Here is a 17,532-nt window from a genome sequence, read left to right as displayed (position 1 = left end):
GTATCTTCTGGTGCATTTCTAGACATTACATCATTGGACATTGGCAGAAAATAACAAGACATAGATCTTAAGACTCTTGGTTAATGATAGGGAAAACCTGGAAATAATCAAATCCTAACCCTGGTTGGCAAAAGTCTGTGACACACCTATGTGCTTTTATTGTACTTTGGTAAATGATGAAAACACATCATGGTACAAATCTTGCCCCTTGTACAAGATCCAAATCCATGAGGGGCTAAGTAAATTAGGCTGTATTGATCAAGTGAATACTAGTCAGCACTAAAACTAATTACTTTGGTGTATATTCATATTTTTTGATGGGGGGACTCCACTTGTGCTTTTATATAAGAGTATGGCAAAAAGACTGAGTTGTGAAAAAACATCCCATGTTTTATGAAGCCCCACGTTTCCATGCATACATACGCACACACTCATGCATGCTCGTATGTACACATATGTACCCATATACATGTGTGAGTGTGATGGATCTCTCTATGTATGTATTTAAAGGCTGGCAATGATTTAGACCAAAATATTGATACTGTTTATCTCCAGGAAGATCATGAGACATAGAAGAGAAAATAGAATACATAGTTTATTACCCCTTATTTTTCTGATATTTGCCTTTGTTATTGAGATGGATATTATATTTTCTACTACCTTAATAAATAAAATGATAAAGTTCAGTGGTTTTATATGTGGAATAAAAATACAGTTGAAATTTTCCATCAAAAATAAGGTTTTATTAATCAAGTGAGCAAATTCAAAGATGATTGCATTTCTCTTTCATTAAGAAGAAAAAAAAATGACAAGTTCAAAATTAATCATTCTGGCTGTCTAAAGAAAATTCAAGACAATATTCATTGACTGTTTACCTGAATGTGACCCAGAGAGTGAGCTGAGAAGTCTGGCTTGTGGGTGTGTTCCATCAAAAAATTCTGCCAAATCGTTCAGCGCCGTCTGGAAATAGGCAAATTGTCCAAACACCACTGCAAAATAAAGGGGGTGGGTTGGCACAGTGTGCTTTCTCAAAAATAAATATGTGGAGATCATGGCTGTACTACCTATTTATTAATTTCTCCAAAGATCATGATCCTAAGAATCCTGTAGAAAATCATTAACTGGTTTTCTCTGGTTTCTAAGAGTTTTTAGTTGCTTAAACGATTTTATTTTGCTTAGTGATGACTTCATACTTAATAAAAGGAATACAATTACTGTTCCCTATATAGTCTGAATATTAATTTTTTCAGTACTACATCAGGATCGTAGAAGAATAGCCACAAAGCTGCTCCATGTACTTAAGAGCAGTTAGTGACATTTTATGGGTACAGGAATCAAGACACCTGTTGGTTTTAAAAACAAGCCAAAAAATAAAACTAAAAACTAAAAATTTGACAATTGACAAAGAATTTAAAATTATTTACTTAGGATTATTCTAAGGTCAAATTCATATGAGCTCATTGCAATTTCTACATAAGTCAGCAACATATTATAGAAACTGTTTATTGTCATTCCACTGCACAGCTTTATTTATCTTATAGGCGATATCAGTAGCAAGAACACAACTCCTCCAAGTCGAACACAGCTGTGCATTTCACTACTTCGAATTTAATAAATTATTTTGTACTCAAATCGACAATAGGGCCTTTGCAATATTTAGAAACATTTGTGATTTAGCACATAATCCAGGACCAACTAATTCTTTTTATGTGTAAGGTTTGAACTAGAATCATTCCAAATCATCCTGAATAAGAAATGGATATGCGCATACCAGTTACAGTTGTCAGAATTCTAATGAACGAGTTAATGTGAGTGTTGGCAAATTGGAGGGGATCTAACTGTAACAGCTTGTGTGCACGTGTGTGTGTGTGTTCTACATACGCCATATATCCCATTACACACATGTATCATATATACATACATGTATATGCATCACATGTAGTACACATGTAATAGAATACATGCACACCTATATACATATATTTTTAAGACTTTATAATTCCTTTATAATTTCCTAGAGAGAAAAAAATCAAAGGAAGCATGGGAGCAAGGAGGACTTTCCCTGTGGGTGAGGTGTTCTAAAACAAAGAATTAGAAAGAGGAAGAGAACTTTATGATTTTGACATGGTTCTGGCTCCTACAATACCTTTGTTCACAGCCCCCCATCCCCCAAAATAAATCTTCGTCATGTTGGAGGCAGGACACTTGGGTCTTTTCAATCATACAAAAGTGAATCATACGCACATAATTTCAAGAAACTTTGATTTAGTTAATTACTTAATTATTTTAAGAAACTTTTAGAAAGCATCCACTTTATGCCAGAATCTGAAGATGGCTAAGATTAGAAACAAGGTCCAAGGCCTGCCACGTGCCAACGTGTGCAGTGCTCCCCATCACGGATCGAGGTTCAGGGTCTGCACATCAGCAGACATGAAGCTGCCTTGGTGAGCTGCTTGGGCTGAGTTCAGGCCGCTGACTGGTTCTGCTCCAGAGAGCAGACGTCTGCCAAGAGCGACCATTGCTCACTGCTGTGGACGCTGCAGCTTGATGTGACCATGACGGGAACGAGTAAGGGGCCGTAGGTCGTGAGCCACGGGGCCGCTGTTCCCAGCTGTGGGGGAGTCCGTGTCCACCAGAGGAGAGAGCAGCATCACTAGTCCTTAAAGCAGGAGAACTGAAACCCTTCATGTGTACGAATGAAATGCAGGGTTCTTTCAGCCAGTGAACATTAAGAGCATGATTCTGCAGGTGACGAATGTGGCCATTGGTCTGGTTTGGCAGGTGCTCAGTGAGGAAGGGAAGAGTAGGGAATTGGGGAGCCAAGACCCTGGCAGCCTAGGACTTCAGGGCCTGGAGGCCCACACCTGAATACGTGGGGTTTCCTCGTGGGCAAAAAAGTGAGTGAAAGATGTTGATCACAGTGTTTCCAGGATCAGAGCTTTGTTTCAGAAAGGATACTTTGGTGATGCTTTTGGATGAAAATAGGGAGAGGATTGGGGTATCTGAAGACCTGCCTCAAACGTCCTTCCCATTTGGAGCCTGTGTTCACCACACTTGTGCCCCTTGCTACCTAGCGAGGTTCACCCCATGAGCTGATATGGGATTTAAAAAGTGGGCATTTCACTGGCACAGACTATATTTTATTCATCTTGGCCCTTATGACAATTTTTGAATTAATTATTGAATTAATTTATTTCCCAGGAAAGAATACTTTCTTCTCTTCTTCCGTAAGAGAAGAAAGTACAAGATAAGACAGTATAGATTAAAATTTTCCGCCTGGATTGAATGTGATAAGTGTACATCATTTATTGGGAAATAAATTTCAGATTGGGAAATGGTGATCAATATTAGGATAGAGGTGTGACTTTTTTTTTTTCTGCTGAAAAATCACAATTGTGTTGTGACAATTCAATAAATTTTGAAAAAAGCCAAAATCAGAGAATATGACTGCTATATTCCATTGTGATAAATATATTCTGTCATGTACCTATGAACAAAAATAAAAGGAACATTCATGGGAAAGTAACTGGAAGATGCTGTGGAGCACTTAGTTAGAAAAAATGAATTAAGTGGGACCAAATAAGTGACATTAGTTTAGAGGAATTGGTCCAGCATAAAGAGTGAGGATTAGGAGCTATTCTAAGTTTTCTTATCTGTTTATTATAACAAAAGTAAATATTCTGAAGCCCCCTCATTTTTTTTTTTTTTAAATGACAGCAACAGGTGTCATTCATTCACAGAGTAAGTGAATCTGCCCTTTGCCTGTTGGGAAGCTGGTCCCTCTGCCCTGGTCTCCAGGAACACATCCGTCATTGCTGATGTTCAGATTACCATCTCTTCTTAACAGAGCAGATGCTACAAGAAAGGTCCCGCCCCAAAACCCCATCACTCTTGAGAACTGGCCCAGGGTAGACGCTAAATGGTATGGCTTCAGATACCAAGCAAGTTACATCACATAGTTCATGAAGGGCCCATGACCTAAACTACCTAAGGCTGACGTCAGTGCTTTGTGGAGGTTTTCATTAGCTTTAACAGACCTGTGAATCATAAATAACAGAAATTCACAGAAACCATCTGTCTCCCACATGCCACTTTCAAATATCCAGCAATTAACTTTCTTGTCACATAACTACTGTACTTTTCAAGATGTTTTCCCTCAAACAAATTCTAACCTTAGAATTTTTATAATTTTGCTTTCTATCTATGAGTAGGCAGCTGCTATTTTGAATGTAAAGAACAAAAACACCTTAACTATGTAGGCTTTTAAATTTTACTATTGGGAAAAAAAAAAAAAAAGAACCTTGGCTATAAAGCTATAAAAGCTTCTCTGTGGTTTACTCCAGAAAAGAACTCAAATCATAATAAATATCTGTGGTCAAGAGTGAGGCTGTAGGTGTGGGAATCCAGCTTTGGGGAAACGGAGGGTAGACCCCCCCCCCCCCAGGAAGGCCCTTTTTTTTTATTTTTTATTTTTTTGGTCCTTTTAGCAATGAAGTCATTCCGAAACCTGGCTCAGATTGGAAGCAAAGTGAAAGAGGGAAATTTGCAAGTTAGCTGTTGAGTCAGATGGGGGTTCTGCCTGTTTTTGCATCTCTAATCACTCAAAGGTAAGTTCAGTGACCCAGTGATTTCTGTCACAATCTGATTACAAAATGTATGTACAAATTAATATACAGTGCTCCCCTGGCCCACCTTATTTGGCGATCCTCCCTTGGGGGAAAAAAAATGCTTTCTAACAAAAGTGGGAGCAAAGTCAAACACATTCTCTCTGATTATTTTGGATCACAATCTTAGAACATTTAAGCATTTCATATCACATTGATAAAAGAATTGTAGTGGATACTCTATACCTTTAGAAAACCTGCTGCTTTAATACAAATCATCTTCTTGTATGTGATTTTATTATACTGAGAACTGAAATATTTGTTTATAAAATGACAGAAACATCAACAATGAAACAAATATGATGAATACAACACTAAAAGCCAACTTACCAAACTCCTTGGGTACTGTTATGGAGTAGAGGCATATCTGACCGGCCGTGTAATTATGAGGGTAGTTGGGTGACAAAACGACCCCTTCAGATCCCGTGTACTGGCCTCCGCAGGGAGCTGCAGGTAGAATCAAGCAAAGGTCATGGGCAGCGCTTTCCCCGCGTGGGACAGACCACTGAGGATGAAAACGGAGGCGCTGAGCTGCTCGCCACCGTTGGTCAAAACCATAACAAAGTAGCAACGTGAAAAACCACTTAACATTGCTATCCCAAGTGAAGGAAAAAGAAACACAGAGTTTCCAGGTTTGAATAAAGAGAACTCTGCTTAGGAGGAAAACCTAAGATGATTTTAGGACCTCTCTCAGCCTGAAATAATCATGAAAACAGCTGTAACAAACAGGTTCGATACAGACAAATCTTTTTTTTTTTTTTTTTTATGTTCAGTTAGCCACTATATAGTACATCATTAGTTCTTGATATAGTGTTAACGGTTCATTAGTTGTGTATGACACCCAGGGCTCATCACCACACGTGCCGCTATAGACAAATTCCTGAATTACTGAATCTCACTTGAATTTTCTGGTTGGTATCGGTCATCAGATTAATTTAAGAGCCACAAAGATGATTTCAGTTTTCTACTGATTTTATGTTACTATGGCACTTAAAAAAATAATGTTTGCTTTTAGCATTTGGTTGTTGCTTTAACTTTTCATCTCATAGATTTAGTTCAAGAGTAACGGGTAGAATTACTAATGTGTCAGAGTCTTTTCCTGTAAGTTTGGTTTAAAACCAAATTAATTCTTTTTTTTTTAAAGATTTTATTTATTTGACAGAGAGAGACATAGTGAGAGAGGGAACACAAGCAGGGGGAGTGGGAGAGGGAGAAGCAGGCTTCCCGCCGAGCAGGGAGCCTGATGTGGGGCTTGATCCCAGGACCCTGGGATCACGACCTGAGCCGAAGGCAGATGCTTAACAACTGAGCCACCCAGGCACCCATAAAACCAAATTAATTCTAACTAGAAGTCAGAACAGATAGAACAATGGAGTGTCACATGCAGAACTTGGGGGGTGTGTGTGTGTGTGTCTTCATTTTCCTTCTGATGATTTTATTCACTAGCACATTGCTTTTGCTGAGTAATATTGGAGCAAAGAAGTTCAAAATACTCGCTATAAGCATCTTAAAAAATAGACATTCAATTGAATCCCAGTCTCATGATTTCCAGTGTTTTAATTAAACTGCCTTTACTTCAGTCCCTCTTATTTCACTTAAGGTCCAGGTCAGCAGAGCATGCCAGGAATGGGAGCCACTGAATGGGCGGCCACCTACCACCTGAACACAATGCCCTCACGGACCTGAAGTCAGAGTCATTTTCAGCATTTGAGAAAGCCTGTAGTTCTACAACTTCTTTTTTTTTTTTAAGATTTTATTTATTTATTTGACAGAGAGAGACACAGCGAGAGAGGGAACACAAGCAGGGGGAGTGGGAGAGAGAGAAGCAGGCTTTCCATGGAGCAGGGAGCCCGATGCGGGGCTTGATCCCAGGACCCTGAGATCATGACCTGAGCCAAAGGCAGACACTTAATGACTGAGTCACCCAGGCACCCCTCTACAACTTCTTGATATGAGAATTTTCAAGCACTAAAAGAAGGCAGAAATCAAAGATAATATATTGAATCTTTTGAATGTTAATCAGCACATGTGAAGTCTTAATTGATGGGCATTCTCGGAGATTCGTCAAACTCCTTGGAATTTAATGACCCTAACTTCAAAGCACCTCATTCATGCTTTGTGAGATTTTGAAGCTGTATCTTACAATAAATAGCATGTGAAACTTACATCTTATTCTAAGCGTCAAAGGAAAATAGCTTATGCATCCAAAAGCTTTGATCTATTTGTGATCAGCTTATAGATTTTAACTATACTAAGTGTGGTCTCCATGCTGATGCCTTAATTTGGAATAATTTTATCATTTCAGTGCATTTCCATTGATGTTTTTACAATTCTAAATAGAAAAAAATTATTTTAACTTCTGGTAGTAAGTTAAACTCCCAGGCCACAAGTTTTGCATGAAATGCTGGGTGACTCATTCTACTAGTTTAGATACATCACTTATTTATTTTTTCACCTCATCCATATAAGTGTAATCGAGTTATTTCAGGATTATTTTTTTCCTTAAAAGCTTAAAGTTCAAAATTTAAAAAGTAAGTGCCAATAAAGAATGGAAATTTATCATCTTACAGCCATATAAAATTCAAGCAGATAACTGTGCAAATATCCTTTTTTTTTCATTTAGAAAATTCATACAGTTCAAATTTTAAGCCACAATTATAAATAAAAAATACAAGTAAATCATTGCTGGGGTAACATTTGGATGCCCAAATTATCAGACAGACTTCTGTCTTATCAAGGACACCATCTAATGAATTTGTGAAAGAATAACTACAAAGATTTATTTTGTTCAAGGGTAGGATGAAAGAATATTATTTTATGATAACATAAGACATTAAAAAAGCAAAAATACAAAATGAAAGAAAACTGACCTGACATTTTAGGTCCACTGCTGCCTTGATAAATTGTGTTATGCCTACAAGTTCTTCCTCAGACACTAAAGATAAACACCCAAACTTTGTATTTCAAACACAATTAAACATTTGTGAAACTGATAAAAAATATGTAGAGAATTTTCATTTCATTCTCAATAATTATTCGTCTGTATGACTGTGTTGATGTAAGAAATATATGGGCGTGGGCTTTTCCATAACAGAAATTATTTTATGTTACTGTGATAAAAGAAAAATAGATACGTGCTTACTCTTTGGAAATCGACGTAAACAAATCATTTTTTACATAACATTTTTTACATAACAAAATAAACAAATCATTTCCTAAATGAATACAGAGTTGCAACAGCATCATGGCAGATGGTCACAAGAAATGTTACTCATCCATCTGGTTAATTGAAATATATGTCTCATATGTAAAGGCAACAAAATACAATCAAACTGAATGTAAACCAAAAACAACATAGCAAACATCCTGCCCCATGAAAGGGGATCTAGGGTGTTCCCATTTCAGTTCTGACTTTATAGTAAATTTCAGTGAAGAAAAACTGGAGCCAACAGATGAATCACCAAGAAAAAAAATCATATCCTACATTTAAAACAAACTACTCCAAAATGCACTGACCGCATTCCATAATATATGAACTATCGAAATGTTAAAAATGTAGAAGTCCCCTGATTTCATAGGTCGTCTGAATGATCCACAGATATTGCCATGCACAAAATGTGCTTTTCTCCATGACAGATCCAAAATAAACTATGGCAGGAAGTAATTTCTGGTTTAATGATTTGGGTTTTGAGTTTTGTTGAAATGTAAAAACCATAAATAAAAATTTATGTTTTATGCACTTTGAGGCCTGGTAAATAGAAATTGTGCCTGACTTTACAGGTGGTTTACTTATGTGGTATATCTGCTGGGAAGTTCAGTCTGTGTAAATGCATTGGAGATACTACAATTACATGCTCAATAGTCACATGCTGACTGGATGTGATCGACAGTCTGGGATCATTGCCCTTTGTTATATGAAAATGATCATGTGTGCTACTTACATATAGATTAAAATTCACATATAGAATAAAATTTACATATAGAATCAAGATGTTCTATTTATTGAGCATCTACTTTGCTTGGTAGCCTTATTCATATCCCATTAAATCTTCCCAGCACTGGTTAGGCAGGTATTCTTACCCTCTGAACCGTGGGTGGTGAAGCTAGGATTTGGCTGCCTCTAGATGGATAACCCCGACTCCCTACTCTAGCCCCGCCCTGAGAAACTCCTTCCCAAACCATGAGGGTCCTCAAGACCCAGGCAGGTAGCTTGTGGGCAGCCCATGACCCCTGGACTATGGCCTGTGGGTGTGCACTCGCTAGGGCTTTCAGGAGCTAAGGGGCTGGTGGCTGTCAGTGTGAGAGCAGAACAAGGCGGCTAGCTGGGTTCCACACCCACATCCCTGGGGCCCTCCTGCAGGACAGGGACGGGACACGGGGCCCCCACTAACAGGACCCACTCCCTGACGGGGGCGTGAGCTCACACCTTACCCCTCCTATGTGTTCCAACTGGAGCCCCTCAGCCTCCCCTCCTGCAGTGCCCTCCACTGTGTTCACCTCCCAGATGCCTATTATTCTAGTTTTTAGTAAACTTAGCTAGAAGGACCCACAACTTTAATGTTGTTCAATCTCCCAAAGCAACTCACAAAATAACTTAAATATGTAGCTGTTCAGCATTTTTCATTAATTAGATCCAAGGAGGGGCACCTGGGTGGCTCAGTTGGTTAAGCATCTGCCTTCGGCTCAGGTCATGGTCCCAGGGTCCTGGGATCGAGCCCCGCATCGGGCTCCCTGCTCAGCGGGAGGCCTGCTTCTCCCTCTCCCACTCCCCCTGCTTGTGTTCCCTCTCTCGCTGTGTCTCTCTGTCACATAAATAAATAAAAATCTTTAAAAACAATAAAAAAAAACATGGAAAGCATGGATTCATAAATTGACCTTTCTGATCATGATTTAAAATTCAAAACTAACTTATGTTGCCTAGAGCTAAAAATCTACAAAATTCCCTTATAAATTTGCTTTTTATATATACATATTATTTTACATATATATGTGCATGTATCATATACATGATACACATATATTTAATCTACATTTAATATATGTTTAATTTTTATTTCCTAATATATTTACTTTTTCCTAATGTATTATATTTCCTAATATGTATTTAATATGTCTTAATATATATTATATGTTTATGTTTATGTATTACTAACAATATAAATAAGTAATATACTTTTTTATTATAGGTTTACAGGCTTATTTCCCTTTATATTTATAGGTCTGTATATATGTATATATATAAAAAGAGTAATTTACATATTTAACAGGTGATTTTCAAACTTTGAAATGTAAAAATTAACTGCAAACATTGAAACAGAAGTTTTAGATTCCTTTTTAAGAATTTGAGATGAATGATATTTCTCAGGCCCTTTCAAACCTATGAGGTTCTTGGGCATTTTATTTTATATATAAGGCATTATTCATATTTTATAAAGGGTACTTGCATTTTAAATGTACTTAATATGAGATGGAATTTATATGAAGTCCCTATGAACTTTAATATATACATATATGTGGATTTTAAGTCTATCTTTTATAGCTAAATTTCCATGTGACCATTGGGATAACCCCGTGGAGGGTGTTGGGTGGATATTACCATTGTCCCTGTAGAGAGGACACAGAGGTCCACAGGCACTGGGCCACTTTTCCACTTCACCCAGGGACTTAACAGTTGGTCTGGAACTAGATTCCATGTCTGTGGCTTTTCCTCTGGGCCGAAATAGTGCTAATGCTGTGGGGGGAACATAGATTTGCAACGAGGAAAACCCACAGAACCTGACACATACTTCAAAGTAAATATATTAGGATGGCCTTCTTTCTCATGCCCCGTGGAAGACAGTATGATGCTGTGACTCACACCTTATCGGTTAAGTTCAGACACTAATGAAAAACGTCGTGGACACACAGACCATGCATGAGGCCCACAGCACACTTAACTTTCCCTCTCAGCACGCTCTGCTCTTCCAGACCCGCTGAAATCAGAGAAGCATCAAGGATTCTACTTTTATTTTTATTACTAAAATGTGTAAGATTAGGAAGATTCAACAGGCTGCAGATTTTTTTTTTTTTTGAGATTTTTCCATTAAAAATTACTTTCAGCCATTCACTGGTTGATTCATTTCCTCTAGAACCATCTATGCAGTGCTTCCTGTGGACCAGAAACTGGTGCTGGATCCTGGCAAGGCAGGGTTCCTTAGCCAAAAAGCCCTCAGGTTCATAAACGCAGAAACACAGACGGTGCAGTACAACCAAGGGCATTACGCCAGTTTGTTTTGTTTGCTTTAATTTTTATGTGCTAATTTTTAAATTCCACCTATGTGGTCAAAGGTATTAGTATCATTGTGAGCTGTCCTGAGGGAGGGGAAAGTTTTGGGTAAGTTCAATATATCTAACTAAACTGGTCCTTGAGTTCACTCCAAAATAACTTGGAAATCACTTTTTTTTCCTGCCAAACTCATGGGGTTTTACCATCTTCTTTTTAATGTGTGTCCCTCTCAGAGTAGAAGGTACCAGTCATCCGTCTACAGCTGGAGGAGTCTTCTCTGGAGACTCTGATGAAACCACGGACTACAGTCACACTGAGTGTGCCAGCGACCCGGAAATCTATGTCACCTCCTGTCACAGCACGGCCCAGGGCATCTGCCACCAGGCTGTTCTCACCACAGCCCTCTTTGCAAAGGCCGATCGGACCTTTTAATACGTGGCTTTATTCATTTCATGCCCATATAAAGAATTACAATGATTGATATTTTGGGGGGAAAATGACACATAAATAGATATATATGGAGAGAGATAGAGACAGAGAAGGAGAGACACAGAGAGACCTAGAGACGCAGAAAGACAGAGACGGGGAGAGAGTGTCCCTAGACACTGGCATTAGTACCTCTTATGTACCTTGGGACTAGAATATGCAAACACAGAAGTTAAAAATGCCAAATTATCTGAGAGAAAAATACCGGCCCTTCCAGAAGCCCATGACAATGGCCAATACACTAGTTCCATTAAATGAGGGAGGAATGTGAAGTTCTTGGTCCACATTAGCATGTACGGAATTCGACCCCAACCGCTGGTTAGAGGAATAGAGCAGGGAAGTGTGACGGCGTTTTAAAATGAGATTGGGCATTCCGAAACAAAAGTATTACTGAAGGGAAACACAGAATCCATGCGTACCGTTGCAGGAAGGCAAGGCTCGGCTCCAGGCAGGTTTTCCGTCTGCTCCGATCACACAGGTGATGGACGAAGGGTCCACAATTTTATAGCCAGAGTCACACTGGTAAGTGACAGTTGAGCCAAGCTTGAAGTCTGTGCCAATTCTTGTCCCGTTCATTATATTTCCAGGGTCAAAACAGGCTTCCCGTGGCTTCTCTGTGGAAGAAATAAATGTCAGCTCCATGAGGGCAGGAAACAAACTTCTGTTCGTTTGGTGGCTTACTCTTTTTATTTAGTGCCTAGAATGGTGCCTGGCATACAAGAAAGGCTCAAAAAGTATTCACAGATTGACCAGTGACCAAGCTATTAGTTAATTATCAAGTTCATATTAATAATGATATGTCATAAAAATGATTATCAAGTTAACAATTATCAGTTAATAATTAAATATCATAGAAAAATAGGAAAAAACTCCTATTTAATGAAAATATATTTCTTTTTTTAACCGTATTTTAGTGAAGAATTGCTATTGAATTACTGTCATTTAGGTTAAACAAATACAGCATTATTTTTTTGTGCATCTTTTTCTCCCTTCTCTGGATTATAGTGCTGAACCAAAGACATTGACTTAGGAAGAGTTGAGGTCATTTTCGACCTTTGGACTTAAAGCCTATTGACGTGAAATCACAGCACGTGTTAGGAAGCCGTGAGAGAATGCGATTTCTCAGGAAGACTGGTTTGGTTCATGCAAGCTAAGCGTGCTTTCTGATACTGGTAATAGCAGGTGAACCTTTCCGGGAAAGTGCTGATGGATGAACCTCAAGCACTGCATCTGTCCTGTAATAACCACTCTGCCATCCCAACCTAATTTCAAGAACTGCCTACATGAATCCAGGCCTGTTCCATACCAGGCACTGAGCTGGGGGCACTGCGCGCTTTAATTCTGCTCCTCATGACGCCTCTGCGGGGATTGTCACCAGCCTGTTGTCAATGTTGAGAATCTGAAGCTTGAGCTCGATGAGTTAAAAAACTTTCACTAAAAGCCTGTCTTTTCCCAAATATAAATACAAAACTGTCTGTTTCTTTTTTCCCTCTGACACTTGTAGCTATATGGTCAATTCCAGTTAACTTTTGGTGACCTTAATATTTTAAATGTCTTTATATTCAGTAGACCTTCCAAAATATTTCTAAATGGAAACATATATCTATAGTTACATTGTACATCATTTCATCATTTGAATTGCTTTTTGCTTGTGCATGTCAACATTCTTCATGCCATCATCAAAGTTCCTGGTAATGTCAGAAGGCTCGAGAACTGACTTTTATAGATCTTCAAGTGATCAATATAGAAGTTGTCTGAGATTTTCATCATTTTTTAGCTGAAAGTTATAAAAATACAATTTGGCTTGTGTATGTATGTGTGTGAGACAGAGAGAGATTGGGGTCATTAATGTGAATACATGCTCAAGGATAACATGTTTTTGCTCTCTCCTTTCGGCTTGACAATCTTTTCCCCTGTAGAAAGTTTACACATGTCAGTTTCTTCATTCATTGTAGAAAATCCAGTGCTGATCACACATATAAAAGATTTCCGAAAATTATAAGGGGTAGACTGAACTGTTTTGGGCTGGGATTAATATTGGTCCCTATTTAAATCTTTTCTTACTGATTGTTTATGTGCTGCTTATTACTAATCCTACACACTTGTGTGTGGAAGAAGAACATCCTGAGAGATTGTGCAGGTATGCCATGAAGGATGAATAATGAAATGAGTTTTGAAAACTTTACACTGTATATTCTCTTAGGAATGGATGACATTTAGAAGAGGAAAAAAGCACAAAGTGTGGGAAGTTTTGCAGGAAAAAAAAGAGACCTGTTTAACTATCTATTCCTTATTTTCCATTATATTTATAAAAATCTATGTGTCAACATCAGCCAAACAGAGATATCTTTGGCAATTGCTGATTTAATCTTAATTCTTAATTATAAGAATCTATTATGCTGTTTTACTGACTTCCATACTTTGGCCAAAATGCAATATATGCTAAAAATATTATAGATTATAATATATTATTATATCATTATATATTATAATACATAATATATATTAATTAATCGAACATGTCAATATATTATAATATACATTATTATATTCTACTACTATGTTATAATGTATTATAGTATCACATTATAACACATTATTATATATTATTATATTGTAATATATGTGTTTTATATATATACATACTGCATTATAACCAAAGCATGTAAATGTATGCAGACATATATATAAATAAATGTATATTATATGAATATATAACTTATGATGACATAGAAACAATAATATGTATTATTATATGTAAAATAATATAAAACCTTCTTGCAGGCTTTTATTGGGCTGGTATTGGAGTCCGTCCCTGAGAACTGTGGATTGTGTTGGGACCAGTGTTCTAGTCACTTTATCGAAAGCCGATTTGGGTGTTCTGAAGGGTAGGTGACATGTTAACTCTCTGTAGCTGCCTAAATCCCATATAGAGCCCGGAACAGTTAGTTTAAGCAGAGAAGGAGCGGATAAATAAACCAGCGGGCCCTGAAGGGTCGCTCCTGCTGTTTAGGAGGCTATTGTTTACCACTGTCCAGCAGCGCGCACGAAGCATCCAGCAGACAGGAGCGCTGCTCTAGTCTCAGGTGTTGCCTGCACACATGGCAGCCCCCCAATTCAGGACACCCTCCCACACCCCCAGGAATGCCTGAAACTACAGATAGCACTAGACCCCACATATACTACATTGTATTGTATATATACACCTGTGACAGTTTAACTTATAAATCAGGCACACTAAGAGATGAGCAATAATAATTAACAATAAAATAGAGCAATTATAACAATACGCTGTAATAAAAGTTATGTGAATGTGGTATTTCTCTCTCTCTCTCTCTAAATATCTTATTGCCTTGTCCTCACCCCTCTTGTGACAGGGTGAGAGGATAAAACACCCACCACGTGGGAGGTTAGGGGAATGACCTAGACAGGGTGATCCAGCGTCAGGCGACGGGTGACCCTGAGGCTCTAGCTCGGGGGGAGGGACATCTGCTGAGGACAGACACAGTGGACCCCGGTCAGCCACACCAAGAACCAGGCAGCAAGCCACAGAGAAGGGGTCTACCACACATGCCCATTGCCTTCTCAGCCTCTTCAATCACGTTTCGTTATAAATCTCTTTTAGTTTAGTTGACTGGTTAATGCCACTTACATGATTATCCACATGGTGTCACTAAGTTAGGTTTCTGAGGGCAAGTGTGGTCTTCAGTTCTCCAAATGAACTGCATGGAATCTTTTGGTTTCATTCATCCAGCTGTCAGTTCAGGATGTTCCACCATAAATCACAGATACTGTTTTTGCTTACAGTTTGTCACATTTTCTAACTCAATGACTTCATAACGAGCGGTGTTTTGCCATAGTTCGTGTCCGTTGTCCTTAAAGAGACACCCCTGAGTATTCCTGCCCTGGGGGCGTGCAGGTGGAATCAGCCAGGGGCCAGAGATGGCGGCTCAGTGAGGCTGCCCGCAGCTCCTACTCATCATGCTGTAGGGTAGTTTCTGCTCCCTGCATCTCTGACCCTCCAGGGGTGCGTGCTGGGGCAGAGCAAGATACTGCTCCTTCCCTTGTCTTCCGCCAGTTTTGTTTGTTCACTGCCTCTACTGGAGAGCTCTCCAAACATTAAGAGCTCTAGCCACCAGATAGATGGCTAGTCTGGTCACCAGAGAACCCAAACAAAAGATGCAGGTCTTTCCTTCCATTCTTATTCACTCACTCATTGATCATCTATTCTAGAATGCCCTGGAGGATACACGGTGTCCAAGTAGGCAGTGATAAATGTACATCCCTATATTTAGATGCAGTGTCATGCTTTTTTAAATTCATTATAGAATGGGCATTGTCATGGTGAAGTGCATTTCTGTGAGTACTTGTTAATAGAGAAACTACCTGATGATATGGTAAATGCTTAAAAGTACTGTCTTCAATTATTCATAAACATTACAGATCCCAACCCCAAAGCACCAGAACTCCGCTGATTGCTGAATTGCTTAATTTTTTTTTCTATTGTACATTCTAAGAAGAATTAGACAGTTTTGTAGGTTTTGGTGTTTAGAGGGAAATACATTAATTTTCTACTTAAAACCATGTAAAGAGATACAAGTCCAGTGAAGAGTTAATAGAAATGAAATGTGTTTTGCATTTTATTTGACAATTTAATTACTAGTAATAAGTAACTCATAAGTTTAAATATACATATTTTCATTATTTTTTCCAAAGCACTCACTACTGTGCATTGATATTTCACTAAGTCCTATTCTCTAATTCTTAGTCATGTACCTTGCATTTTCTTTGTTCACACGAGAAATGGATTTGGAAAGCGTGTAATTATATTCATGGATCCTATAGCAAAACTCTTAGTTTAGGGTGGTTTTTGTTTGTGAGTTTGTCTCTGTTTTCTCTGGATGTTTGGTAACGGGGATGGTGGATCCCAAAATGAAGTGGGAGACACCTGTCTGGTGACCACACAAGGAATCTCTGCCTGCCCTAGGCTCCTCATCAGACCAGCACCCATGGGTGCCAGAGCAGGGGAAGGCCCACAGATATTACACATGGAAAAACATGGAGCTAAATCTAAGCTATTTTGATGTACTTAGTCATTCTGATGAAATAAATTAGAAGATATTAAAACACATCTTAAAGTAATTCTTATATGCCATCAAATCCTTCAGTACACAAATCGCAATTTATTTTTACATGGCCATAAATTCGGGGAAAAAGAAATTATTCATTTTTTTTTTCTTTCATCTAAGGTAGACATGTGTCTCTGGATTTTCTTCTCCACTGGAAAAATCGAAATGTCTTTCCCCAGACGGATGACAGGGATGTGAGCATTTTATGTATTAAACAGACATGCAAGACGTCAGAAATAAATGCTTACAATGGAAAAATCTCGATACAAATTAAACTGATCACAGTACCTTTAAATTCAATCGCGAACCCCGACAAGCCCACAGAAGCATCACTCCGAAATGCCAGAAAAAGACTATTTCCACTACTCTCTATTCTTTCTGGGGCTTGAGAGCCCTGGAAACTCCCAAGGAGCGGTCTGTTGGAGTCCTCTCCTTCATAGATATGTAGGAAATCATAGCTGGGCTCCATGTTGAAACTAAAGGAAAGAGAATTCATCAGGTTAGGCACCTAATATGTATCTCTCATCTTCCAGACCAGAAAGTTGCTGAGATCACACAGTGAGTTCATTCGCTTCCAAGCAACACTCGTTAAAAATTAGAACGTGGAAGTTAAATGTAACGATAATTTAAATATCAAAATAGCAGTGCGTATAACAACTATTAATGGTAAATACTGTTAATATTTTACATAATGACCACTGTATTGAAAATAGTATGATTTTGAAGTTATCAGTAAGAAGATGAATCCTAATAACGTGGACACAGTATCTCTTCCCTGCACCCATGGAATTGCTAATGAAATATGGTTTGAAAGAAATGGGCCCAAAAGGGAAGAAGTCCCACTGATACTTGATTTCTCTGTGAATATTTTTAGTTTGAAAAACATGTATCTTTGGTATTATATTAAAGTTTTGTTTAAAAAATTCTTTCCCTTTGACTTTGTTTTTACTCTTAAAAATGTAATTGCTTCTCCGTGCTTGGGTGAATC

The 17,532-nt window shown here is 38.3% G+C and overlaps 1 protein-coding gene across 2 annotated transcripts in view; it reads right to left on the bottom strand.

Annotated features, from left to right (window-relative positions):
* Positions 1-17,532, bottom strand: part of CSMD1 (CUB and Sushi multiple domains 1) — a 2,028,797-nt gene that overhangs the window by 238,969 nt on the left and 1,772,296 nt on the right. For both annotated transcript variants that reach the window (XM_027598604.2, XM_027598603.2), the window contains 4 exons: positions 16,833-17,020; positions 11,835-12,029; positions 4,995-5,111; positions 876-989 (listed from right to left, as the gene is read on the bottom strand). In XM_027598604.2, coding sequence (XP_027454405.2) covers positions 876-989; positions 4,995-5,111; positions 11,835-12,029; positions 16,833-17,020 — 614 coding nt within the window. The remainder of the gene's footprint in view (positions 1-875; positions 990-4,994; positions 5,112-11,834; positions 12,030-16,832; positions 17,021-17,532) is intronic.

Source organism: Zalophus californianus, chromosome 2 (genome assembly GCF_009762305.2).
Source record: "Zalophus californianus isolate mZalCal1 chromosome 2, mZalCal1.pri.v2, whole genome shotgun sequence".
In the NCBI taxonomy this organism is placed as follows: domain Eukaryota; kingdom Metazoa; phylum Chordata; class Mammalia; order Carnivora; family Otariidae; genus Zalophus; species Zalophus californianus.
Note: the sequence above shows the minus strand (reverse complement) of the source record. Positions and strands in the feature narration are given on the sequence as shown.